Source organism: Salvelinus alpinus, chromosome 4 (assembly GCF_045679555.1).
Source record: "Salvelinus alpinus chromosome 4, SLU_Salpinus.1, whole genome shotgun sequence".
NCBI classification, from domain to species: domain Eukaryota; kingdom Metazoa; phylum Chordata; class Actinopteri; order Salmoniformes; family Salmonidae; genus Salvelinus; species Salvelinus alpinus.
In genome coordinates, this window is record NC_092089.1 from 50,863,205 (window position 1) to 50,891,202 (window position 27,998).

The 27,998-nt window shown below is 41.4% G+C and overlaps 1 protein-coding gene across 6 annotated transcripts; it reads left to right on the forward strand.

The window, feature by feature from the left end:
• The first annotated feature begins 407 nt into the window (after positions 1-407).
• On the forward strand, positions 408-27,963 carry LOC139573880 (thyroid hormone receptor-associated protein 3-like). Of its 6 annotated transcripts, none has more exons than XM_071397836.1 (11): positions 408-850; positions 8,379-8,500; positions 17,732-18,667; positions 19,397-20,125; positions 20,493-20,665; positions 21,218-21,329; positions 21,736-21,820; positions 23,961-24,142; positions 24,525-24,717; positions 25,000-25,153; positions 25,364-25,500. In XM_071397836.1, the coding sequence occupies exons 2-11, from the start codon at positions 8,409-8,411 to the stop codon at positions 25,366-25,368; spliced, it is 2,661 nt and encodes an 886-aa protein (XP_071253937.1). In that variant the 5' UTR covers positions 408-850; positions 8,379-8,408; the 3' UTR covers positions 25,369-25,500. The 6 variants fall into 6 exon arrangements, with proteins under 6 accessions (XP_071253937.1, XP_071253932.1, XP_071253931.1 ...); XM_071397831.1 differs by having other exon boundaries at positions 410-850; positions 17,738-18,667; positions 25,000-25,149; positions 25,364-27,963; XM_071397830.1 differs by having other exon boundaries at positions 411-850; positions 25,000-25,149; positions 25,364-27,963.
• The last annotated feature ends 35 nt before the right edge of the window (positions 27,964-27,998 follow it).

Genomic DNA, 27,998 nt, shown 5'->3' on the forward strand with positions numbered 1-27,998 from the left:
GTAACAGCTCTGGTGGACATTACTGCAGTCAGCATACCAATTGCACACTCCCTCAAAACTTGAGACATCTGTGGCAATGCGTTGTGTGCCAAAACTGCACATTTTAGTGGCCTTTTATGGTCCCCAGCAAGAGGTAATGTGTAATGATCATGCTGTTTCATCGGCTTCTTGATATGCCACCATTGTCAAGTGGATGGATTATTATGGCAAAGGAGAAATGCTGACTAACAGGGATGTAAACACATTTGTGCACAATGTTTGAGAGAAAATAAGCTTTTTTTGCGTATGGAAAATTTCGGGAATCTTTTATTTCAGTTCATGCAACATGGGTCCAACACTTTGCATGTTGCGTATATATTTTTGTTCAGTGTATGTTTGACGAGGGAATAACAGGAAGGAAATTTGACCTGCGTGCGCTGAGCACTGAGCAGCACTCACACCCCCTGCTGCGCTGCGAAGGAAGGTTCTACTGTAGTCAGTACTATAGCTTCGTATTGTATGCGTTCTCGGATAATTTCTCCACTTTGAATTCATTCCTCGTGAGCGCACAGCGCAGTGTCGCATTACAACTGCTCTAGTTATTTAATGTGACATGAATACAAAACGGACCTGATAAAAGGCTTGTTGAACGAGCTGATAAACGTAATTCCCGCACATTTTTCGGTCAATATGATGCTTGACACACAGTAGCCAAAGTTAGCTCAACTGGCCTGTTTATTCGGACTGCAACCTATCATCGAAAATTACTTGGTTGACAGTGTGACAAAACGGATCCTCCGCCGACTGTGACCCAAGAAGCTATACGACCCGGACCCGCCAGAGGACCGTGAAAAAAACAGAACTATCGGAGGTAAGCTATAGCCTGTCTATCCCTGCTGTAGTATGTCATTTTATCCCAACCAGCTACTATATATGCTATAATGTATTACATGTGAGGTTGTTCTCGTGGCACGATACAGTGTAATGTTATGTTTGTATTTCTCTGGGATTTCTTCGACACCATTTGTCAAGCTACTCGCGATGGGTCGTTCGCGAACGAGTCAGCTCTAAGAGCCGGCTCTTGTAGGTGAACGTTGGGAGCCGGCTCGCATATCAGAAGAACCGAATCTATTTATAAAAATATTTAAAAAATAAGATATGAATGATCAAAATATTTAAATGAATAGAATTAACTAATTCAAAGAACGAAAAAATGTATAAAATAATTTAGGCCTAAATACTCAAGTGCACCACACATTCGTTCTGAAAGATCTGCAGATCTTCTGAGCTGGTGGAAGAACAAGGCCTCTGTCTACCCACGGTTTACTAAAGTCATGACAGAGAGTCTCTGCATAGTTGCCACATCCGTTCCCTCAGAGGGTCTTCTTGAAACAAATAATTACTGAGAGAAGAAACCGCATCAGCCCCTCGAAAGTGAGGCAGCTTGCATTTCTGAATGCAAATCTCTCATAAAAGCAAAATATGGTCAGCATTGCTGTGTGCTGCTGTTTATAACATGGCAATAAAGAAGATAGAGAAAAGAGGGACCAGTTTAATGTTTTAACTGGGATGCTACCGTTTTGCACATTGTTATTTATTTTTCTTTGATATGGTGCAATATTATATTACGCTGTTCAGATTGTATTCGTTTTGAATGGTTAGATTTATATGCACTTTGTTTATATACATTAAAAAGTTATACTTTAAATGTAAATGTTTAATAGCATTCTTTTTCATAACAAACTAATGCATTTTTAAATACATTGTGGTTAAGGTAGAGATGGTTTCATTTAAAAATTTAATTAGAATTGTTTTAACACCAGTCATAGTCAAACTATCGCAAACTGTTTTGACTTGAAACGATACAAAACATATTTTTTTTAAAGAGCCGTTTGGGAACCAAAAGAGCCGGCTCTTTTTGTTGAGCTGAGCCGAACGAGCCGGCTCACTGAAAAGAGCCGGAATGCCCATCACTACAAGTTACAGAAAGTCAACAGCTCGATGTCACTTTCACTTTAAATGCATTTCATGTTGTCAATTGATTGATCAGCAATGCTAGAGTTCAGTCAGCCAGTGAGGTATCCAGCTTTCTTCATAAATGCATCAGTTGCATAGAGCAAAACCCATTCATAGTTCATAGTTCACCCCCCAATTATAATTTCTAATTATTTCTGAGTAAAAAATGGGACATGGTTAATTGTGCTGCCCTATTCATAAATAATCACTACATCATAGCATATCCTGTTGCAGTTTGCTCTAAGATCCTGGTTTATTGTTAATAATATCTGTTCAAATGTACACAGATAAGAAAAGTGTAACCACATTCCCACCTGTATCCTGGCACAGGTCCTTATAACAAAGAGGCTGTACTGTACTGTCACTTGTTTATTTATTAAGAATAACTTTTCTATTTGCTGTTAATGGGGATCATTGTAAAGCAATAGGATTTACAGTAATTGGCCTTGTGGTCTTTTACAGTATGTATGCTCTGTTGTTGACTAGTCTACAGTTGATGCTGTGAATGCATGGGTGATGCCTTCAATTCTTTGTGGTGTACATTTGAGGACACCCCTGTAACTGGCACTCTCCAGTGTCAAGGTGTTGTATCTACAGGGTGCTGTATCAACACTTGTCTTTTCACAGGATTCACAACTTTACGTGACATTTCTTTTCAGACAATCGCAAAACGGGATGAGAAAAGGTGGAGTTCACAGGAGAAGTCGACAATTTGATATGGCGTTTTTGACTCTGTCAACTCTGGGATAACATCACGTGTGTGTGAATGTAACGACCCTGGCCCTGGTAGAATGGCTGACACTGAAAGTTGACCAAATACATCAGATATCTACAGCTTTAGACTACATTTGAATGAAGATGTCTGTCAATGGGCAATACCTAACATATACATCATCTCATCACATTGCTGATATAAGGAACGATAGCTTGCCATTTGCCATGCTGTTCACAACGGACCAAAATAGAGAGGACCTTTAGCTGTTGAGTGCCATCTTGATAGCAGCAAGTTGAGTAGCATGTCCTCACAATTTGAGGATGCCTCAGTACTGTTCTGCTATGTATTTTCAGGACAACAGTTGTGTAAATCAAAAGCTCACATAGATATGAACTTTCCTCCTATTTACAGCAAGAAATAAACATACTGATTATAGTGCTGACTGAGGAGGTTTTTAAGAAATCTCGAGTAGGAACAAAGAGTGATTATATGTACTGCACATGGATCCTACTCCATTGGTGGGAGTGGATGTGAATCCGCTGTGGCGGTTGCACCCAATAGAGGGACTGTCTCACGTAGACAGACACTGAACTTTAAGTGAGGACACTGCTATGGGGCCCTGTATTTTCTCACTCTGAGAAAATAAACCACATAACTTTCTCAGCCTTTCAGTTATTAAGTGATTTTTTTTTGGGGGGGGGGGGTGGTATTAATGATTATTGTTGCATTGTCCAATTCAATGTTGGTTTGTCAGCTTCGGTCAGTGATGAGTTTGCCTCAGAAAATCACAATGACGCAGTCATGGTTGAGTTAATTCTTATCTGAGAGTTCCATTATTAATAGGCCTAAATCAAGTTACAATGGGCCTATTTGGTAATAAGGCAACTTTAAGAAGCATAATAATTATCCTATGATGTCCATGGAACTGTATGGAAGGAAGCGACACAGTGTATCTTGACTCCAGCAGCAGAGTCCGCTTGGCAATCCATGAACCGCCTCTACAAAGCCACATCTTGAGGGAAAACACTGACACTCTGACAATGATGCCCACATTTCAGTGACAGTTGCTGTTGGGAGTGTTGTCTCAGTGGTCCATATAGTTGCCAAATGTGATTCCAGCTGCTTCTGAGGCATCCAGGTCTTAATGATAGAGTAGTTGATTGAGCGGGGTGTGTCTGTTTATACTCTTGCTGCTGTATCGAGTTGCCCAACCATTGTCCGCAACAACTTCTGCCCTTAAATAAAATAAACAGGTGACCGGGCTTGAGCAGCTGTCACTCTTTGCACCACGGTGGGTGTTTTTGTGTGTCTGTCAGTAGAGGGTACATAATTAGTGTAGATGCTTGTTACAGCCTTTTGGATGTTTAAATCCTAGTGATTAGGCTGGGGAGCACACTCTGCTAGGAGGAGACAGGCAGCTGCCTCTGGTTATCAATTGGAAGTGGGTCACTGTGCTCTGACTGAAATGGACCCATGATTCATCACACTTTACTGACACTTATTACTTATTAAGTTACAGTTAACTACACCTGGAATGGGCTACACATATCCTTGCCATTTTACCAGTAAGATAAACCAGTCACACACAATTCAGGGGAGCATCTATTTAAGTTAAAGATGATGATACATGATACAATAGTTACCTAGTGAATGCCCAGTTTGCCCAGTTTTGGCCCCTGCAATGCACTACACGGTTTTACCAGTAAGATAAACCAGTCACACAAAATTAAGTGAAGGAAGTGATTATACTCTAGTTACCTAGTGGATGAATGCACAGTTATGGCCCCCATCTTGTTTAGTTTCATTTGACAGGCATTTGAGAGCTTTCAGAAAGGTTTATTCTCAGCCATATGAAACCTGTCCCGAGAGAACCCTTAAAACAGATGTTTTTCTTGTTTGTTTAATGAGTTTTAAACAAATTCTTGGTATTACAGTATATGCACTTATACAGCTATAGGCTACGGGTATTAAGTCAACTGTGTATGACTGGGAGATAAAGGTCTTCTGCAGAGAGTACTTTACAAAATTTCTAATTTCCTAATATGCCATACCATCTGTTGACCAGGGTTTAGGTTCCCTTTATTTTCCAAATCTGGATACGGGAGCACGCTCTGAATGCTGGTCATGAAATGTGCCCGGTAAGAATAAAAGCATATTCCAGTGCCTTCAGGAAATTAGCCCTGGAAGCCAAAAATAACAAGTGCAGTCTGCAATGAAGAAAAGCGAGGGAAGGAGTACCATAGAGGAGTAGCAGGAGGAGGGATCCATTTCAGTACTCACCAAAACAGTAGCAGGGATATACTCTACGACCACCATGTGCTGCTTGATGCCGGTGCACCGTTTTTGAAGTCCTCCCAATGTTTAGTCTGCAATTTCCTCCTCACGGCATTCCCCCTCAGATGCTTCTCAAAATGAAAAATAAATGTTTTGATCCCTACTCACTTAGACCGAAGATCATGTGCCATGGAGAGTGTCCATAGACTGAATAACCTCATCTGCTGGATCATATGAGTCATTCTCAGAATATAGCCAGAATCCCCTTAAGGAATCGTATTTACCCTCCACGGGGGTAAGGAACATGTTAAGATGTTAGTGCTATTCTAGAATGGACACTCTCGGGCCACTGATTGGCAGTTGCATTAGGCCCAATAATCAGATCATCTTCTCAACTCTCATGAGCCAATCCACTTGCTGGTCCGGCACCATATGACCATTATCCTTTCAATTACTTTATTTCGGAGAGTGTTTTTCACACATTGTTAACATTCAAGGTGAGCCAGAGGGACCTCTTCCCTTCTCTTTATTGGCAGCCCAGTTGTTCAGTCTGTGAAACTTATAAAGCTCTCCAGTAATGTCTTGTAACTTTGTATAATCAAATCAAAGTTCATTGGTCGCGTACACGTATTTGCAGGTGCAGCGAAATCCTCCAACAGTGCAGCTCCAACAGTGCAGTAATAATACCTAGCAATATGAAACAATATGCACATAATCCAAAAAGTAAAATTAAACAATATATAAAAAATATCAGAACGAGCAATGTCAGAGTTATTGGGTACGCCCATCTAGTACCGGGTCGGATCCCTCTTTGCCTCCAGAACAGACTGAATTATTCGGGGCCTACAAGGTGTTGGAAACGTTTGTTGCTCAAATGATATCAAGGGACCTAAAGTGTGCCAGGAAAACATTCCCCACACCAGTTCACCACTGCCACCAGCCTGTACCAGGCATGATGGGTCCATGGACTCATGCTGCTTATGCCAAATCCTGACCATTGAATTGCAACTCCACTTTGTCCCTGTACTGTCGAATATACACTGCAGTGATGATGACCAAATAAAATTATCTTGGGAGGTAATGTGGTCGGCATTTGATGGGGAGGTATTCCAGATCGGGAGAACAAAAGGACTTGAGTTCATGTACATTACCACAATCACACCATGGGTTGTTAATGATGAAACAAACCCCTCCGCCTTTCTTTTTCCCTGAGAGTTTTTTCTTCCTGTCTGCGCGATGGATGGAGAACCCCGCTTGCTGAATGGACGGGGACAATATATCCGGAGAGAGCCATGGTTCTGTAAAACAGAGTATGTTACACTCCCTGATGTCTCTCTGGAAGGAGATCCTCGCCCTGAACTTGTTTACTTTATTGTCCAGGGATGGTATACACGCCGCTTGAGTCTGACTAGGGCCCCACTTCTTCTTCCACTTCTCTGGACTTCTTCCTCTTCACCGACGTCAGAATTTTGGTGCAGCCCCCAGATGAATAGAGTTCCCTCGGAAAGTTCAAACAAAGGATTCAGGTCAGGGAAGTCAAATTTCTGCTCAAATTTATGGTGAGCAACTGCTGATCTAATGTCCAAAAGTAGTTTTTTTCTCAGCTGTAATAATCCAACAAACACTCTGAGCAAATAATGTAAGAGATAACACAACAACATAAAAAAAACTGCAAAGTTGTCTAGGAGCTAGAAACAGGGCGACCGTGTCTGTCGGCACCATCTTGTTCTGTCGTGTATAATGATGATATAGTAACGCCCCTGACCTGTAAATGTTGGCTGTCATTTCTATTACATTCCATTTAGCGCTGAGACTGATTTGTATGCTATAAACGTGTTATAAACATCAGTCATGTATTTTGCTATTTCTTCATTGGTCGCATCGTGTCCATAAAGCCTTTGCTGTCACTCCTCATACTCCTTCTCTCTTTTTATTTTCCACCTTTGCACATGAAGTGGTTCTAAAATCTTCTACAAGTGAACAAAAACAGGGTTGTAATACTATTAAATATTGGAATGATGAATGAGTTTTCAGTATGACTCTGTGCCGGATAGATACCATAGAATGCTGTCATAACAATGAGACTAATGGGTGTTTGGTAAGAAGAAAGATAGTGGTGAAACAACCCCTACTCTTTCCTCTTTTATCTTTGTTGAAAGCTGCCATTAGTCTATTTTTGAACAGCTGGCTATAAGGTTTCCTCTCTTGGGAGAACAAACATTCCCATCAACCATTCTTAGACTAGCACAATAATTAGGGACAATGTGACAGGCTAGTGGAATGTAAGGTGATTGTTCCATTTGTTACTGGATATATAAAGTGTGTATAGAGGCTTGAGCCTAGAATGCATCTATCCCATTATAGTGACGTCTAGACGTAAGCAGACTTAGTGTAAGGTTCCTCATCTTTTCTTGGGACTAATACAAGTCAAAAGTTCAGTCTCATCACTGGAATGAAACAGATTCCTTAATGCAAATGACTGACTACATGAAACTGGTTTGACTGACTACATGAAACTGGTTTGACTGACTACATGAAACTGGTTTGACTAACTACATGAAACTGGTTTGACTGACTACATGAAACTGGTTTGACTGACTACATGAAACTGGTTTGACTGACTACATGAAACTGGTTTGACTAACTACATGAAACTGGTTTGACTAACTACATGAAACTGGTTTGACTGACTACATGAAACTGGTTTGACTAACTACATGAAACTGGTTTGACTGACTACATGAAACTGGTTTGACTGACTACATGAAACTGGTTTGACTGACTACATGAAACTGGTTATGTTACTTGCTGCAGTATCCACACTGTTCTCCAACAGTATTTTGGCAGCAATAGTTAGTGTACGCTAGTAGCTTTTTTTGCACTTCTTTTAAAGTTGCTTCACTGCACATTTTTGCACAAAAGCTTTATGTCTCTTGGAGGTATTGTTGTCATGGTTTTCTGGAGTCATAGATCTTTATCTTAATCCCTCCGTTTCTGCATTGACTGTAGATAATCATTCAGCGGCCTAGCCGTCTGGTTGTAGTTTGCCACCTGACACTTCGGTCACAGTGATTTACAGATTTGCCCACTTTTACTCTTTGACAGCCATTTTGCTCTAAATCTTCAAAAAAATAATCCTTTATCTTGTTAAGTTGTATTAAAGTGTGGGTATCTCCTATGTAGTAGGCCTCATTGAAGAATATCAGTTTTTGTACGCAAAAATTAAATCATAATCAATCATGTTTATTAATCCTATGACCAGCACTTTAGCTGATAACATTTTTCCTTGTTCTACTTATTCAATGTTGCCTATGTGGGCCTATTAAAATGTGGGTGAAATGTTGAAATTGAGTAGATGCTCATGATCACTGACTCCCCTCTGTTTGTCTGACAGGCTGTTGTCTCAAAGAGGTAGCTTGCAGTGATGTCCAAGGCAACGAAGTCAGCCTCCAAGTCTCGGTCCCACTCCCGCTCCAGAAGCAGCTCACGATCCAGATCTCGGAAACATCGCTACAGGTGGCTAACAACGTAACTTACTGTAACTTATCTAACTTGCTTACCTACAAATTACGGACCACCTCAAACTAGGACCACCTCAAACTAGGGCATTGTTATGAATTCATATTATTTTGTCTATAAACAGGTTAAGATGGATGAGGCAACATATTCCACCTTATAAGGACTTATGAAGTATTTTTTTTCTGTATATAAATTTCACAAAAGGTCAATAAATGCGTAGAGAGCCTGAAGAAGATTTTGAAACAGAAACAAGACAACAACACTTTTTCTGAGAAAGATTGTTTCCGTCTTTCTGTCTATATTGAAAACGAGATAAGAGCTGCTGACAGCGTCTTGACAGATATGCTACACATAGATTGTAAGAAATGCTTTTGACCCAACAAAGGTTGTTGCTATGTCGATTAGTCAAGGTTTTAAATGTTTTAAATGCTCCTGATTGGTTGCTGACCTCCAACAGTTATGTGTGGACTATACATGCTATTTTTGGGCCTCAATGCATGACCTGTTTCATTTGTCATCACCAACATGTGAAGTTCATAGGAGCATGTCAAATTGGGTGTCAAATGAAAGCTGAGTCATAAATGTGTTACAAAGTATCTATTACCTTATATCATGCTTTATAAAGGGTCCATAAATGTGGCATGACCGTGTGACATAATCACCAATGTCAAATGTAACATAAATCACTATGTCGAATGTGATATAACCATGTGCTTTATAAAGGGTGAGATGTTGGGTCGAAGGATTGGATTACGATCTAAAATAAAAGTCATGTTAGTCACAAGACCCCTAATCTCATTCGCAGACCCTTCCACCCAAATGTGCGGAAGTTCTGGACGACCAACGCATCAAACTTGGCTTTTATTGGTTATGGTTAGATTTAAAATCACATTTTAAGAAGATAAATTGTGGAAGTGGGCAGGATTTTGCCATAATTATTTATTTTTTACTGTGTTAGCTAGTGACAATGACAAATACGTTACTCAGTAAGGTCAATCCTTTAGAATTATATGGTCACTCCCACTAAGGACAACTTTGAATGGTTGATATCCCAGGCTTATATGTGCTGTGTGTGCAATAGCCTGGAGACGATTTTACACCAAGAAACACTTACCTTGATGAAAGCTCCCAACCTAAAGAAATTGAAAGTGTCTTTCTTCTGGAACCAAGTTACATGTTCCTCGGTGCACAAACACGCACACAACAAAAACGAGCCATGCCGTGCGGTGTTGGGTCCATCAGGTCTTCGACACATTCACCCACTCCCCCACTGAAAGATCAGCCACAAAATGTTGGCACCATTGTAACAGGTTGTGAACAAGCCCAGGGTTCCCAGCATGGGAACATGCATGGGAACAGAAGACCACCTGTTGCGCAACCACCTGTTGCGGTGGTCTCAGGTTGGACTACTCCAAATCATCTTGACTCTGACACACGCAAAAGCTTTGCAGGTCCATTAACCCATTTAAATACCTCACAGTAACCTGTGGATCATGAGAGAACCTTCATAAATCAGCAGAACGTTAATAACCTATTTACTGACACTATGTAGTGTCCTGTAATACTTTTTTTGAAGTGAGACATCTTCCGTCATTCATAGCACATCCATTCAGACTATATTACATGATGTTTTACTTCATTTAAAGTCAGAAACATTTTGTAACCGAAAGGTTGCTAGATCGAATCCCCGAGCTGACAAGGTAAAAATCTGTCAAGGCAGTTAACCCACTGTTCCTAGGCCGTCATTGTAAATAATAATTTGTTCTTAACTGACTTGCCTAGTTAAATAAAAATAAAGTCATATGATGCTGTACTTACTATAAAGTCAGACACCTTTGGTCATTCCTAACACATACATCAAGGCTTAATGATGTTAACACAAATTAATTATCTCTAACAAATAAACATCAAAGACATGTTTAACCCATACATGTCCTTTCATATGCATATTTTTAAACAATACAAATAGTTAAAAGTTTCAAGTCCAGCAATGCAATTACATTGAACATTACACAGAACTATGAATATGCAGCTTGTCCCTGAGATGGCGGACAAATGGTTCTTGCCTCTCTGCCTCATGGAGGTACTGGATGTTGGTTCCAACCTTAAACGTAACAACAAAGAAAGTTAGCATGTCTGTTAGGAAATGCCTTTGTCACACCATCTGGATAAGGGCATTTCTGTGCAGCGCCAGAAACTAAATGGGGAGATGGGAAATTCCACTCGATTCATATTATTATATTCCCCTTTCATTTACAAATTTCATGATGTGACTATGAGACGTGGATGTATTTAAGGGGATTTTTATTTAGCTGAGCCTGCTAGCTAGCTTGCTAAATTTAATCTAGCTAGCAATTGCTGTAAAATTACCAAAATTATTTTAAATAACGACTGAGGCAGCTACAGTATATAATCTAATTCAACCCTTTAACTACTTTAAATTACAGCAAATAAAGGTTCATTTGCTGGTGTCACGCTCGCTATCCTCAAACTCCCTGTCATAAATCGACCAAGGCGCAGCGTGCATGTAGTTCCACATCTTTTAATGAAAGTGAAACCGAAACAACCAAAAAACAAACAGGTAAACAGCAAAGGGCGTGACGCAAACCGAGGTGCACACAAACACACACGGAAAATAATTACCCACAAAACACAGGTGGGAAAAGGCTACCTAAGTATGGTTCTCAATCAGAGACAACGATAGACAGCTGCCTCTGATAGAGAACCACACCCCACATTCACATTGGCTTATAGAGCAATAACTATTCTGGGTGCTGCAGTAAAAGTATTGTAGGGAGTACTCTGTAGGGTCTATAGAATGTACAGTACCAGTCAAAAGTTTGGACACACCTACTCATTCAAGGGTTTTTCTTTATTTTTACTATGTTCTATATTGTTGAATAGTAGTGAATACATCAAAACTATGAAATAGCGCGTGTTAAACAGCTTTGCACACTCTTGGCGTTCTCTCAACCAGTTTCATGAGGAATGCTTTTCCAACAGTCTTGAAGGAGTTCCCACATATGCTGAGCACTTGTTGGCTGTTTTTCCTTCACTCTGTGGTCCAACTCATCCAAAACCATCTCAATTGGGTTGAGGTCGGGTGATTTTGGAGGCCAGGTCATCTGATGCAGCACTCCATCACTCTCCTTCTTGGTCAAATAGCCCTTACACAGCCTGGAGGTGTGTTTTGGTTCATTGTCCTGTTGAAATACAAATAAAATCAAATTGTATTTGTCACATGCACTGAATACAACAGTGAAATGCTTACTTACAAGCCGTTAACTAACAATGCTGTTTTAAGAAAAATATGTGTTAAGTAAAAAATAGATAAGTAAAAAATAAGAAATAAAAGTAACAAATAATTAAAGAGCAGCAGTAAAATAACAATAGTGAGGCTATATACAGGGAGTACTGGTACGGAATCAATGTGCGGGGGCACCTGTTAGTCGAGGTAATTGAGGTAATATGTACACGTACGTAGAATTAAAGTGACTATGCATAGATAATAAACAGAGAATAGCAGCAGCGTATTGGGGGGGATGCACATAGTCTGGGTAGCCATTTGATTAGCTGTTCAGGAATCTTATGGCTTGGGGGTAGAAGCTGTTGAGAAGCCTTTTGGACCTAGACTTGGCGCTCCGGTACCTCTTGCCGTGCGGTAGCAGAGAGAAGAGTATGACTAGGGTGTATGGAGTCTTTTACAATTTTTAGGGCCTTCCCACTAAGCGCAAACCAGATGGGATAGCATATCACTGCAAGATGCTGTGGTAGCCATGCGGATTAAGTGTGCCTTGAATTCTAAATAAATCACTGATAGTGTAATCAGCAAAGCACCTCCACACCATCACACCTCCTCTATGCTCTATGGTGGGAACCACACATGGAGGGATTATCCGTTCACCTACTCTGTCTCACAAAGAAACGGTGGTTGGAGCCAAAAAACTCAAATTTGTACTCATCAGACCAAAGGACAGATTTCCACCGGTCTAATGTCCATTCATGTCTTAAAGTAATGAATGACTGTCGTTTTCCTTTGCTTATTTAAGCTGTTCTCGACATAATATGGACTTGGTCTTTTACCAAATAGGGCTATCTTCTGTATACCACCCTTACCTTGTCACAACACAACTGATTGGCTCAAACGCATTAAGAAGGAAGTAAATTCCACAAATGAACTTTTAACAAGGCACACCTGTTAACTGAAATGCATTCCATGTGACTACCTCATGACACTGGTTGAGAGAATGTCAAGAGTGTGCAAAGCTGTCATCAAGGCAAAGAGTGGCTACATTGAAGAATCTCAAATAGAAAATATATTTTTATTTGTTTAACACTTTTTTGGTTAGCACATGATGTTATTTCATAGATTTGATGTCTTCACTATTATTCTACAATTTAGAAAATAGTAAATATAAAGAAAAACCCTTGAATGAGTAGGTGACTGGTACTGTATATATGGTGTCATTTCTTGGGGCTCTGAATAATATGAAGTGTTGCTTGCCATTTACTCCACCCATTCCATTGGCGGTCACAATACGAATCATTGTATATGGAATACATAATCATCACATGTGCGATTATTGCACTACGGAAAACCCTCTAACCAAACCACAGTGCAGGGCATGAGCGCAGAATTAAAGGGCAACTACACAAAAAAATCTACGTTTCTTAGTTTCTTTATAAGGCATGACATATAGTTATAGATTATTTGTAACACATTTATGTAGTGTTTATGAAGGCTTTTTGAAGGCTTTATGAAGCCTTTATAAGCTGCACGTCATTTAAAGCTGGAATAAGCGAAGGCTTTGATTTCTTGTCAAACATGGAAAATGGGTCTTATAAAACATCTACCAGAGAAAGTCATAAAGTCATCAATTAGAAATACATTAAAACACAATAATGTTGAAGTAAAGACCCCTGCCAAATAATATCAACACTTAACATGTTTTCTGCCTTCAGTAAGTTTAAGAAACATTGCCTTGTGCCTTGAAATTCTGTTACCAATATCCCACATTCTCTATCTTTAAGATATTTTCTAATTTCTAATAAGAGGAGAGAGGATAATGAAAGTTCACAGAAATAACAAGTAAAGGTAGAGCTATCAATTAGTTATAGTGTTTTTACTAATATACACTTTGTTTATGAGTTATTAAGTGGATAAAACTTGTAATTCTGCGACCAAATCGGTAACAGAATTTCAGAAAGATCGGTAACAGAATTTCTGCTAAAATGGGAAATCATAGTAGTCACAAACCACAGTTGGGTCACCTGCTACTGTCCTTCCACTGGAATATGGTTATGTTCAGCTGATAACGGTATCCTTTCTATTTCTGTCGTCAGGTGGTCAAAGCAAGAGTGTGAAGAGTCGGACAACCCCTCCCTCTCTCTCTCCTTCTCTACCTCCAATTAATGTCACCTCTCACAGCTCTTACTGACACCTACCCATGAGCCCCCTCTCTTTCCATTTACTGTAACCAGCAGCATCCTCATCCTTCATTTGGCCCAGATCGGACCAAATCTGAACCAATCATAGATATCTATGTTACACAAAATTGGAACGCACAGTACATTACAGTACAGTAGAGCACAGTAGAGTACAGTTGTCACGACTTCCGCCGAAGTCGGTCCCTCTCCTGGTTAGGGCGGCGTTCGGGCGGTCGACGTCACCGGTCTTCTAGCCATCGCCGATCCACCTTTCATTTTCCATTGGTTTTGTCTTGTCTTCCCTCACACCTGGTTTCAATTCCAGCAATGACATGTTGTGTATTTAACCCTCTGTTCCCTCCATGTCCTCGTCCGGAATTGTTTATTGTAAGTGCTTGTGCACGTATTGTCTGGTGTGTGTCGGGTTATGTACCCATTTATTGATTGTTCTGTTTTCCGGTGGGTTTTTGTTATTAAACTGCGCCGTTGGAAACACAGTTTTTGCTCTCCTGCGTCTGACTTCTCTGCCGCCAGTACGCACCCCTTACAACAGTAAAGTAAAGAAAAGCAGTGTATAGTTCAGTACTCGAGAATAGAGTGGAGTAGAGTTCAGTACAGTACACAGTAGAGCACACTAGAGTTGAGTACACTATAATGTATTGTACTGAACTGTACAGTTCCGAATACTGTTCTGAACTGAATTATACTTGACTAAATTCTACTCTACTTTAATATACTCTACTCTACTGAACTCTACTGTACTGCACTGAATTCTACTCTACTGTGCTGTGCTGTACTCTACTATACTCTACTGAGCTCTACTGTGCTGTACTTTGATGTCCAAACTTGTGAAACATAGACGTCAATGATTGGTTCAGATTTGGTCCGTTCTGGACCAACCAAATAGGGTCTTGTTTGGTGGCGGAGCTCATTAAAAATAATATCCAAATATGCAAAGGAGGATATTGCATATTTCTACCTTTGTGTACCTATTCAGGATACATCACCATGAAGAGAATGACATTCATATCCATAGTTATGCATTTATATGTAGGTCAGATCAGAGACCCATGATGAAATTCCTTTAACTCAATTATGTTAATAGTGTAAATCCACTTCACTTAGTGTAGTTCAATAACCAAAATAGATTTTTTCAAAGTCAATGTCACGTATACTCCCTCTCCGGCCTCTAGGTCATCAGGCTGCTCATTATCCCGCACACCTGTCACCATCGTCTCACGCACCTGCGCCTCATGACACTCACCTGGACTCCATCACCTCCTTGATTATCTTCCCTATATCTGTCACTCCCCTTGGTTCTTTCCTCAGGTGTTATTGACTCTGTTTCATGTCGGTGCGTTGTTTGTGTTTTGTGTTTGTTGGTTTGTTTATTTATTAAAACACTCACTCACTCCCTGAACTTGCTTCCCGACTCTCAGTGTACTCGTTACAGTCAAGGTGTCATGTCATAGCTGACACCCCAGTCTTTCTGCAGATGTCCATGGTGTAATATTTGAGTGTGCTTGGAAGGGGTTACAGTGGTGCTGAAGCATACACTTTTTGATTTCCTGCCTCAACCCATGCATTTCCTGTGTTTTATGGTGAGTTGGCGCTCATATTAACTGCAGAGCGACAACAGCTTTGTACTGGCCTTACCCAGGGTCGGGTGCACTTTATACAAAGGGAATTGATGTGTGTGGGAAAGAGCTCTGGTGCTGTGATGGCACACTTGCCTCAGTGAGACTTGGTTCTTGGCTATTGTAATGAGCTCGCCCACTACTACACAGGCCTTTGACTTGCACCAGAAACATTTCAGAATTATTTGCATCTCTGATTCAGAGGGGTTGGTTTAAATGCGGAAGACACATTTCAGTTGAATGCATTCAGTACAACTGACTAGGTACCCCCTTTTCCCTTACTACGATATTGGCATTCCTTAATAGGCTACATGTTCAACATCTACCTAGTGCTTTTACTATGATGTGTAGCCCTAAATGGAAATGAATCTGTCAGTCGGCTGCAATGTTGTTCATTTGCAAGGGAAACTGCTGGCAGAATTGTTTTGTGGAGTCTAAAATGCATGGCAGCTATTCTCCTGTGGAGTGACACTGCATGGCACTATTAAGCCATGGTCTTGAGTTCTGTGAGTTCAGAAAAGAGATGGCTTGAACTTGCAAGTCAATGCTGGACCTGGATTGGCCTATCACTGTTTAGTGTATGAAATGTAACCCTCTCGCAGTACAAGACGGCACACGCCAAAAAAATGACTTATTTTAGATGTAAGCATTCTATGAAATGTTCCTTCATCAAAAGTACTGCATTTACCCACAAATCCTTAGCATTTCAAGTGAAATTTAAATCCAATGCAAAGATAGCCTACACTGTTTGGTTTTAAAATGCTGTACATGCTGTATTATGTAATATTAGGCCATTTCCATCATAAAACTGCTTTTAGCCGTCCTAAATCCCTGTATATAGTAGCTGGCTGACTGAATTTCTCCTTTTAGTCTAGGTTTCTGGGCAGGCTGGCCAGCCAGGGTAATTGGCAAGCCGAGCCCCCTCCTTTTGCTTTGAAGGATTAGAGTAGACATTTTTCCCATATGGCCCATGTGACTGCCTCTTTCCACTAGTGCTCAGCATAAGAGATGCAGAGTGTCTTGCTTTCAATGTGAGTGTGCAATGCTGCTCGGTGCACTACCTTCTCTACTCACTCTTTATTCCAATGAAAAAACACACTGGGTGAGTAGTACCGCAGGGCTCTGTTGTTTACTTCAAAGGTTTCCATATGGGTCTTACTTAGGAGTACTAGATTGTTCTGTCAATAGTGGTTTTCTTTTTCGATTTTGTGCGCTTTTAGTCTAAGTGATGTAATTTGAGGTATTTTTCTGTAATGCTGACTTTTTTGCCTGCGTAGGGATATCGACTGCAGTGCAAAGCTGCTGAGCAGTTTGAGATTTTAATGACTTAACTCATATGTTATCAAAGGATTCTGACTATTTACTAGGCTATTTATCGTCGGATCGTGCTGATATGTGAGTAGTCTCAGATGTATCCTCTTTAAATTAGGTTGTTTTCTTTACTGTAGCTAAGATGGACCATCTTAGCTACAGATGGTCAACTAAATCTTAATACTTACAGAGGCGATAGATTGTTTAGAACCTGGAGAAACTTGTCTAGTGGTACTGAAGGCTACTTCGGTTATGCTTTAGTGTCCATGGTGCTATGGAGCCACCATGTGGACTGGGTAGACCTCACAGCCATGTCTCTAGACGAATCGAGAAGTCTGTTTTTCTCCATTGTGCACCCATGTATTCCCACTTCCCAGCAGTTACATTTTAAGATGTGGTTTGCTACCTCTGTTAATATATTTGTCAGATGCACACAGATGCGTCAGTGTGCCATATACATGGGATTATGATGTACTTTGCAGAAACAAAACTGCTAAGTACATGAGTGTCTGTCCCTTTTTTTCTTTTCTTCCTGTAACCAGCAGGCACTTGATTATTTTTTAAGCTGTAGACCCAATGTGAACTTGAAACAAAATGTGTTGGCCTAGTTGTTTCAAACGTCTTGGAAGGAGGACAGCATCACTTTCTTAAGCAACACAAACAAATGTATTGCTCAGGCTATAAGGTTGTTTATAGTCTTGAGAAAAACAGCATTGCACACCTTATTCCTCAAAGTACTTTTTTTCTAATGATATTTATACAATGGAAGGTGTAATCAGTCATCTTCTCTTCGTCTTCCCTCCCTTTCATCTTTCTATCCCTTCTGCCTTCTCTCTTTCTCCCACTTTCAAAGCTCTAGGTCCCGCACTCGCTCGCGCTCCAGATCTCATTCTCCATCCCACAATAACCGAGAACGGAACTACCCAAGGGAGTACCAGAATAATAACCGCGAGTTCCGGGGCTACAACCGAGGCTTCCGGAGGCCCTACTACTTCAGAGGCCGAGGGCGTGGCTACTTCCCACGGGGGCGCTTCCAGAGGGGTGGGGGAGGCGGCTATAACAACTACCGCCCCAATAACTGGCAGAACTACAGGCAGCACCCCCAACAGCAGCACCCCCAACAGCAGCAGCAGCAGCAACAACAACAGCAGCAGCAACAACCCCACAGCCCGAGACAGGGACGATCCCGTATCCCTAAAAAGCGCTCTGGTAGCCCTCATTCCCACAGCCACTCCAAGTACTCGGACCGCTCTTCCTCGCCCCGATCCCGGCGTTCCCACCACTCCTCTTCCTCACATTCCTCCTCTCCCACACGCAGGTCGGGCTCTGGGTCGGCTACGCAGAACTCTAAGGATGTCAAGGAGGAGCGTTCTGCCTCCAAGGAGGTCCAGAAGAAAGGAGGAGGAGGACATGGTGAGCCCGTGGAGAACACAGGGGGGTCTGCAGGGCCTGATGGGGGCGACAGTGGGGACAAGCCCAAGGCTAACTGGCAGGGCGTGACGGATCACAGCAACAGCCCCAAGGGGTCAAGTCCTCAGGTGCGCTCAGCTGTTATCATTGGTCAGGGCGCTCCAGCTTCGACTCAGTCTAGTCCCTCTCCTAAAAGCACTAATGCTAATGGCCCCAATTACAATGGTGCCCCCTCATGGCAGATACAGACGGTGGGCAGTTCACCTTCCACCAAAAGCCCTTCTCAGAAAAGCCCCACACCTGTGTTCTCTGGCTTTGGCTTCTTCTCTAAAGACAACCTGGCAGGGGATAAAGCAGCTATCTCTTCAGTGTTCAAAAGGTAATACAAATATTTGTCTCCTTTTCTCTTTGCCACTTATGAAATATCTTTAGAAGTGAAAGGTTAACACACACACTACCATGTTTTTCTCATTTCTGGTGCAAGAATTTACTGCCCCCAAGTTCACGTTGTAGCACACGATTATTGTCAACATTTTGGTGAAAGACCCTTTTCATGGCTAGGAAATATCTGTCATATTTATTGAAACCTTTCATTTAGTGAGGTTAGTAGATCGTTGTAATGTGCCAATTGTATGAGTCTTTTATTTGTATTTAGAATTCATGGTTCTTTCCCAATGCGTCATGCACCACGTAGAATGATTTGTCCCTGGTATTTGTTCTTGGCCCTAAGCCCTTGGGGAAGCGGTGGTCGTCATAGCATGCTGAAACAAGAGTTTGTAAGTTGAGAAGGCATACCAGACCCTTGGGAGGTTTGAGATGTGTGTGTTTTCTTGGCCAGTCAACGCTGCACTAACCATGACAAATCCCTCATGGCTTGGGCCTTTGAAGAAGGGAGATCTTTTCCTGGCCGTCATATTCTATGTTTACAACTTTATCATCCATTACCCTAAGTCTTCCACAATAAATGGGATTTTTACCTACACCATTGACAAGCATCCTTATTTCTTTCGCATTGTTTTGTAATAAAGTTGCAGGGCACTCACCTGAACTGTTGTTCAAGATGCATTTAAACACAGTTGTTTCTCTTTCTCTCTTCGCCATTGTCTAGGTTCTTGGAAGAGCACAATCATAAGAAAAAGCAGTCCGGTTGGGAGAATGGCAGAGAGATGGAAACCAAAGGTGGGGATGTGGAGCGGGAGAAAGGGAATGGCATGAAGGCCTCTGGGGGCATCTTTGACAGAGAGCCCGACAAAGGGGAGAATGAGAAGTACAGGGAAGACTTTGACGATGAGGGGAATGTGTCGTTGAACCGCTTCTTGAAAGCCTCCCCTTTCTTTTCCTGCGATGGCGAGGAAGAGGAGTTGATACCCAAGCCCCGTCCCAAGGTGCTCCGCAAAGAGCATGACCGGGAGGACGACGAGTCGCCCAAGCCCAAGAGCAAAGTCACCCTCTCGGCCCGCGAGCTATTTGAGGAGCGCTTCGGCAAGTGGGAGGACCTGGCCAACTTGCAGGTGGCTGCCAAATATGATGATCTTGATGCCATGGCGGAGGAGATTTACCGCAGCCGGAAGCAGGAGAAGGCTGCGGCCATAGCTGCGGCCCTGGCCAAGAGAGAGGCCATAGCGGGCATGCTCAGAGGCTTCTCCCCGGAGAACGTCAGTAAAGACAGGAGGAAGGAGAAAGCTGCCTCCAGCCCGTCCCCCACACCCGCACCATGGAGGAACTCTGACCGAGAGATGTTCGTGGTCAGGGGGGAGGACTCTCCCCCAAGGGCCTCTGAGAAAAGAGGAGCGGAGTTCAGTGTCAGAATGGATTCTCTCAGGGATGACATGGCAAGGTAAGCAGTATGCACCATCATCACATAGATTCACAGAGACTCTGATGCCTTATCGCCTTGGATAGGTTTCAATCTCCATTAGCAGGAAGCCATGAATCATGAGACACACTCTTTGGCTCAGGCCTGGACCATGTTTTATAGCCTCTTTGAGTCATAGTTCTATGAAACCATGAGCTTTGTCAAAATGAATAAAGATGTGTGCTATGACAATTGAGATACTGACATTACCCCTCCCGATTTAAATCTTTCAGGTGTTTATTAAAGTCTCATGAGAAAGATCCCATTCTCTTTGTTCTCTGTTTATTTTCGCCATAAAGGGAAAAGGTGAAACATCAAATGAAATGTTTTTGCTTTGTCTCTTCCCCAGCTCCTCTGGCTTTATGGTTGGTGAGCGAAGGTCATCACGGGATCTTGTGCATCCTACTAAAAAGGAGCAGGAGTTTCGCTCTGTCTTCCAGCACATTCAGGCCACACAGTTACAAAGGAGTCCCTCAGAGCTGTTTGCACAGCACATTGTCACCATTGTCCACTACATAAAAGGTGACTGACCTCTCTCACCCATGATCCTTTGCAACTGACCAGTCTCTCTGCTAGCTGTGCTTTAACACAGGTGCAATTGCGATATCAAAAGGTTTATATAGCCTATAGAGTATATAATTTGATAGGTCAAACTGAAAAGGGTTGCCAAATGCTTGTGAAATAGCTTGGCCAGTATGCCTATCTAGCCCTGCCACACATTGCAATCCTGTGTGGGAAAGATTCTGGAAAAATATTGCTGTACACCAAAAAAACATTGAGTCGTTTTTCAGGCACAAATGTTATCTAATTGAATTTGGTTTCGAGAAGTTTTCCAAAAATGTTTTTCATTGCTATGAAACATTTGCATGGGTATAATACATTTTATGACCCTATGAGGCTAATGAACTCACATTAAAATATATAACCTTTGATACAGCTGAAAATATTGTTTTTATGGTCACAAGCTAACACTGTGCGTAACTTATGAATTTAAAGTAATAGGAAAGTGCATTGGCACAGAATGTATGGTCATATCTGTTGTGTAACACAAGTTCTGGTTCCTGTTGATTACAGCACAGCACTTTCCATCCAACGGAATGACTCTAAATGAGAGATTTGCCATGTACCAAAGGAGAGCTGCACAAAAGGAAATGATGAAGCCAAGAAAGAGCCCAGAGATACACAGGTAGAGTCTCCTTCTGAGTGACCATCTCACCTAGAGTGTGCTGTGGCATCACCTTTAGTTTTATCAAAGCTTGCAAAGGTATTTGTCTTACCTTTTGTCATTCAGTGCACGTTCAATGGTCGTCTTGTTTGCTATGTGATATCCTGGAGTCATCCGGGTCTATACATTGCTCGTAGACAATTAATTTTAGTCCTCATCTGATCGTCACTGAAAATAAGAATAATTCCTTGCAGTCATTTCAGTCCTCACCTGAGCAGCAGACTTGAAACTAAGAGTAATTCTTGGCAGTCATTTCAGTCCTCATCTGAGCAGCACTGACCTAAAATGTTTTAGAGTAATCCCTTGCTTATGTTATATTTGCCACCTGAGCTGTGGCAAAGTTAGACCTTGTGTTTCTCTCTTGCAGGATAATTGATGTTTCTCTCAGTGCTTTTAAGAAACACTCTCACCTGTTTGAGGGGATGAAAAACTCCGGGGATGGCAGTTACAAGGTGACTGAACATTTTGAAATATGAAGTATTTTGGGAAACCTGACAAAACAACAGCAAGCGAGCGAGTGAGCCAGCCATCCACCTTTTAGACTGCGTTCTCTGTCTAAGCCTGTGCTTTTCTTTGAAGGGAGATGCATAACGTCTAAAAGCAAAGCAAATGCAAAACGAGGCACATTCAATTTGTTGTGTGTTATATACTCCCCCTCCACGTATGATGATTTGGTTATACTGTGGGTACAAGCCTGCCTGAGGCCATTGAGTCGAAAAACATGAGGGGTCAGAAATGGAAACGGCCAATTGCTCCTGTGTACAAGCCATTCAAAGGACTCTAAACAAATGTCATAGTAAGTATTATTCTTCAACAAATAAGGGGAAATATAGTCAAAAGCAAAACCTGTTGTACTTATAGAGTGCTTATACAGTCTCTAGGCCTACTTATAACTTCGGTCATTTGATGACATTGACTGAGACCATTTTGCGGTATGGCTACATTGAACTCTCTTCAAAACGGAAACATTTTAGGAGAATAAAACAGCGTGAAAGTCAATGAACTCGGCCTTCAGGAGTTTGAAACCGCATTATGTTGTGTTGCAGAGGTTCAACATTGTGTTGTGCAGACCGGGGAAAGTACACTGAACAAACATTTTAACGCAACAATTTTGTAGATTTTACTGAGTAAAATAGATTTTACTTCATATAAGGAAATCGGTCAATTGAAATAAATGAATTAGGCCCTAATCTATGAATTTCACGACTGGGAATACAGATATGCATCTGTTGGTCACAGATACACTATATATACAGAATAAATGTTCGCCAGGAGCTTAATGAAATGGGTTTCCAGGGAAGAACTGGGACATTTTCAGCTTCCAGGAATTGTGTACGGATGCTTGCCAAAGGGGGCTGTTCATTATTATGCTGAAACATGAGGTGATGGTGGCGGATGAATTGTACAATAATGGGCCTCGGGATCTCGTCACGGTATCTCTGTGCATTCAAATTGCCATCAATAAAATGCAGTTGTGTTCGTTGTCTGTAGCTTATGCCTGCCCATACCATAACCCCACCATCACCATGGGGCACTCTGTTCACAACGTTGACATCAACAAACCACTCGTCCACATGACGCCATACATGCCTTCTGCCATCTGGTACAGTTGAAACCGGGATTCATCCGTGAAGAGCACAATTGTCCAGCTTGTCAGTGGCCATATGAGCATATGCCCTCTGAAGTCGGTTACGACGCTGAACTGCAGTCAGGTCAAGACCCTGGTGAGGACGACGAGCACGCAGATGAGCTTCCCTGAGACGTTTTCTGACAGTTTGTGCAGACATTCTTTGGCTGTGCAAACCCACAGTTTCATCAGCTGTCCGGGTGGCTGGTCTCAGACGATCCCGCAGGTGAAGAAGCCGAATGTGGAAGTCCTCTGGGCTGCCGTGGTTACACGTGGTCTGCGGTTGTGAGGCCGGTTGGATGTACTGCCAAATTCTCTAAAACGACGTTGGAGACTGCTTATGATAGAGAAATGAACATTCAACTCTCTGGCAATAGCTATGGTGGACATTCCTGCAGTCAGCATGCCAATTGCACACTCCCTCAAAACTTGAGACATCTGTGGCATTGTGTTGTGTGACAAAACTGCACATTTTAGAGTGGCCTTTTTATTGTCCCCAGCACAAGGTGCACATGTGTAATGATCATGATGTTTAATCAACTTCTTGACATGCCACACCTGTCAGGTGGATGGATTATCTTGGCAATGGAGAAATGCTCACTAACATGGATGTAAACACGTGTGCAAAACATTGGAGAGATATGTTTTTTGTGCGTATACAAGATTTCTGGGATATTTTATTTCAGCTCATGAAACATGGGATCAACACTTTACATGTTGCGTTTTGATTTTTGTTCAGTGTAGTTCCTGAATGGTCTGTTTTCACTTATGACGGTCAAATGTTACACAGCAGCCGTTAAACGGGCAGTTCCCAGAGTTTGTTGGTTAGTTATGGTCTTGTAACAGTTCTCCCGGCCCCTCGCATGCAGTGTACAAACAAGACTGATTGCAGACTGACAGCACCTCTCAATGCTAACCCATAGCATGTCCATGTCCTTGTGTTCTTTTTATTTTTACCTGCACAGGACGAAGGTAAAAAAATTAAGGGTGACTCAATGGACCTTCGTCTGGATATTGAGCGCCGTAAAAAATATTCCACCCGGGAGAGAGATTATAAACAGGATGGGGGGAGAGATTCAGGAGACTCCCCAGAAGCTAGCATGGATAGGTCCGCTGAGAAATCCTCCAAGCACCACAAGAAGTCCAAGTATGTTCAACCAACTCAGACTCTATAGCAGTGGTTCTCAAACCTCTCATCGGGGCCCCCCGCAGTTCCATGTATTTGATTTATTACATAGCTAGCACACCTGATTCAACTTGTCAACTAATTATCACGCCTTTGACAATGTGAATCAGGTGAGTTAGTTCAGAGCTACAACAAAATTGTGAAAGGTCTGATGGTCCCTGAGAAGTTTTAGAACCACTTCTCTATCACAAGCATCACAATCACTTTACTTTACTACATTCCATTTACTACATTTACTTTACAAGTCATGTACATATCTACAACTAGCCAGGGTCTTACAAGACAAGCAATGGAGCTAACAATAAACTGACTTTTAAAGTTACTTTGGTCCCTCAACCTTAAGCTCTTCCTCCAGGAAAAACAAGAAGAGGCAATCTCGCTCTCGCTCCTCCTCTTCATCTGCCGAATCTCACAGGGGAGGAGACTATCCCCACAAGGAGCCTGAGCTCAAAGACGAGGGCTTTAACAAGGCCAGGCTGGGGCCTCGGGGGGACTATGGCGGCCCCACGGAGAGGGGACGAGGACGCGGAGGCTTTGTAAGTCTGCTCATGGATGTGCACTCATATTAATTTTGGAAAGTAAAGGATCTGATAAAGAATAGAATCATTAAAAGAACAATACAAAGTACCGCCACAACTAACCTGAAAAAAACCCATTTAAAATAGAAAAATATACCATGATAGCAGTTTATTTTCTTCTTTGGCTTTGTACTTGGAAAGATTTATCTGGAAATCAAACTCATCGATAGTTATTTTAATTTGTGCAATAATTGTCTTGTTTTTGTGATCTGTGTTCTCTGTGTCTGACTCATATTGCAGCAATTTAGAATAAGAGGAAGGGGCTGGAACAGGGGAAATGACCAGGGAAACAATGCTAACGGTAATCCCCCTAACATGGCCATACCAGTTCACCCCAAGAATGAGGACTTGGACCCAGAGTACACCCCCAAGAGCCGAAAATACTACTTGGTAGGTTTGTACCCATGCCATTATAAATTATATATTTGTTTCCTCTTGCCTATATATAAAATTGCATACACAAATTAATTCATTACTCAAATCAAATCGGTGAATTCACCAAATTCACAACTCATTTGAACTTGCTAATAATGGTACTACCTTCAAGCTCACGTCAAGATATTAATTATTTCTCTCCTTTCCTGTCTTTCCATTTCTCCTTCAGCATGATGACAGGGAGGGCGAGAGGAAGTGGGTGGACAACCGAGGACGGGGGAACTTCCTGCGTGGCAGCAGGGGCCGTTTCATTATCCGGAAGGCCAGCGTTGGCCCACCCAACAACAAAAGCAGCCCCAAGTGGACACATGACAAGTTCCAGGTCAACGGGGGGGAGGAGGAGGGCGAGCCCCAGGAGAAGGTAATGGAGCAGGACCACAAAGACCAGGAGAAGTCTGAAGACATTGAAAACACTGAGCAGTGAGGGAGAACAGGGAGAGAGAAACATTGTACCAGCACAGTGGCAATGTTCTACTGTCTCAAGTCATCTGGGTCGTGTTCAAATGGATGAAAACAGACTGAAACAGGGGAGGAAAGAACTACCTGGACTTGTCCAGTAACAAACATTGTCCAATAAGAAACTACCTGCACTTGTCCAATAAGAAAAGACCCTGCTCTCAGCCTTTATCCATCACAATGGCTGGACTTGGGAGAGAGTTACCCGTCCACAAATACACACATTAGGAATCAATCAGGACTCTCTTTGACACAATATCTTTCTGCAACATTATGTTATACTTTTGTCAGGGTATAGCTAACTTGTTTTATCTGCTTATAGTAGAAACACTGTTAGACAGTGAACTGCTGTGTTGGAAAAGGAACTATACGTAACCAACCTCTGCGCTTGATAGGTTAGCACTATGAACAGTGCATTGTGGGGTGTTATGCCTCTTAGTACAGGGCTGATGCAACATTGCATAACAGTTTTTTTTATATCTTGATGCGAGAAAGTCGCACCTTTTTGCAAAGCATGACGAGGATATTTTTGTGCCTTAGACTTGTTCAAATATGTCAGACACATATTTATCTAATTAAATTACTTTTGAGGCCAAACAGATTAATACTATACTAGAAGATACACATTTTATTTATTTATTATACAGTAGTGATAAATCGTACACTATTATCCGCCAACCGCAGAAAATGCAGTATACTGTTTTAGGATTCAACAATGTAACCTACGGATTCAAATACGTAGCATTCAACTACTTAACATTCAACTTTGTAGCATGTTTTTGGATTCCACCAGGGTAAAGTACAGCTAGAGGCAATCGAAAGCCCTTTTTACATGACAACTGGGACAGTTTCTAATGGTCTATATGGTTTAGGCCGTATGGTTTATAGTGGTCTTGCTAGTCCAGCATCTTGCAAATGACCCCTTTGACAATGGGACCAATTCGGGTCAAAGGTTATATTCTACAGACCTGCATTGTGGAGCGAAACAGATGCTCACAGTCCCCCAGAAGAGCAAACAGCAGTGGTGGAAAAAGTACCCAATCGTCATACTTGAGTAAAAGTAAAGATACCTTAATAGAAAATTACTCAAAAAGTTGAGTCACCCAGTAAAATTCTACTTGAGTAAAAGTCTAAAAGCATTTGATTTTAAATATACTTAAGTATCAAAAGTTAATTTAAAAATATACTTTAAAGTATAAATCATTTAAAATTCCTTGAATTAATCTTATTCAAACTTAATATTAATCAAACCAGACAGCACCATTTTCTTGTTTTTTAATTTATGGATAGCCAGGGGCACACTCCAACACTCAGACATAATTAACAAAAGCATGTGTTCTATGAGTCCGCCAGATCAGAGGCAATAGGGTCAGGGACGTTCTCTTGATAAGTGTGTGAATTGGACCATTGTCCTGTCCTGCTAAGCATTCAAAATGTAAAGAGTACTTTTGGGTGTCAGGGAAAATGTGTGGAGTAAAAAGTACATTATTTTCTTTAGGAATGTAGTGAAGTCCAAAAATATAAATAGTAAAGTACAGATACCCCAAAAAACGACTTAGGTAGTACTTTAAAGTATTTTTCACTTAAGTACTTTACACCACTGGCAAACAGAGACTGTTATTAAATAAATTGGCATACCCTGTCTGCAAAGTCACAATGGGCTACCTGGATGTTTGTTATCTTGTCTAGTGTGTTGAGAATCCTGTATTGGTTTGTTATATCTTGTACATTTCAGAACTGTTAACTTAGTCTTGGGTTGGGTGTGTACTACGTATTAATGTCTCACCATTGGAAGTCTGTGCCTCAGAAATACCTTTGCAAAGTCATTCATTTAACTTTTGATTAGGTGACAATTTGTAATTATTTGTAGCAATCAATGCTTCCTTTGTATATTAAGAACATTTGGTGATTGATTAGATCATGGCACACTCAATGCTTTGATGTGATAGGTTTTCTTCATTGAATGGGGACTTTGCCCCTTGTGTAACGTCTATGTTAAGTTTGGATTGCAGAGTACACTGTGTGGGGTGCAACACAGTCAACTTTAGTTAAATATAAAATACGTTTTAAGGTTTTTGGTAATTTAAGGTAATTATTTTTGCTGTTCAAGAAAATATAGAAAAAGTAGACTGTTGCACTATTTGGATTTGTATGTCTTGCTGTGGGAGGCACTTCTCTTTAATATACATGATAAACGTTGTGGTTGACACATTCATGTTCACTTTTATGTGGTTGGGGGCAATAACTTTTTTAAATGGTTCCTATAGCCAATGTTTTTCAGATGTAAATTAAAAAGAACTTTGGTTAATTTAACATCTGTTAAATGTACTTCCGTGTTGCTTATTTTA

Coding starts and splice junctions, on each gene's coding strand:
- LOC139573880 (XM_071397830.1), top strand. CDS start 8,409: ATGTCCAAGGCAACGAAGTCAGCCTCCAAGTCTCGGTCCCACTCCCGC. Junction 21,330..21,735: donor AAGAGCCCAGAGATACACAG/GTAGAGTCTCCT, acceptor TCTCTCTTGCAG/GATAATTGATGTTTCTCTCA. Junction 24,718..24,999: donor GACGAGGACGCGGAGGCTTT/GTAAGTCTGCTC, acceptor CTCATATTGCAG/CAATTTAGAATAAGAGGAAG.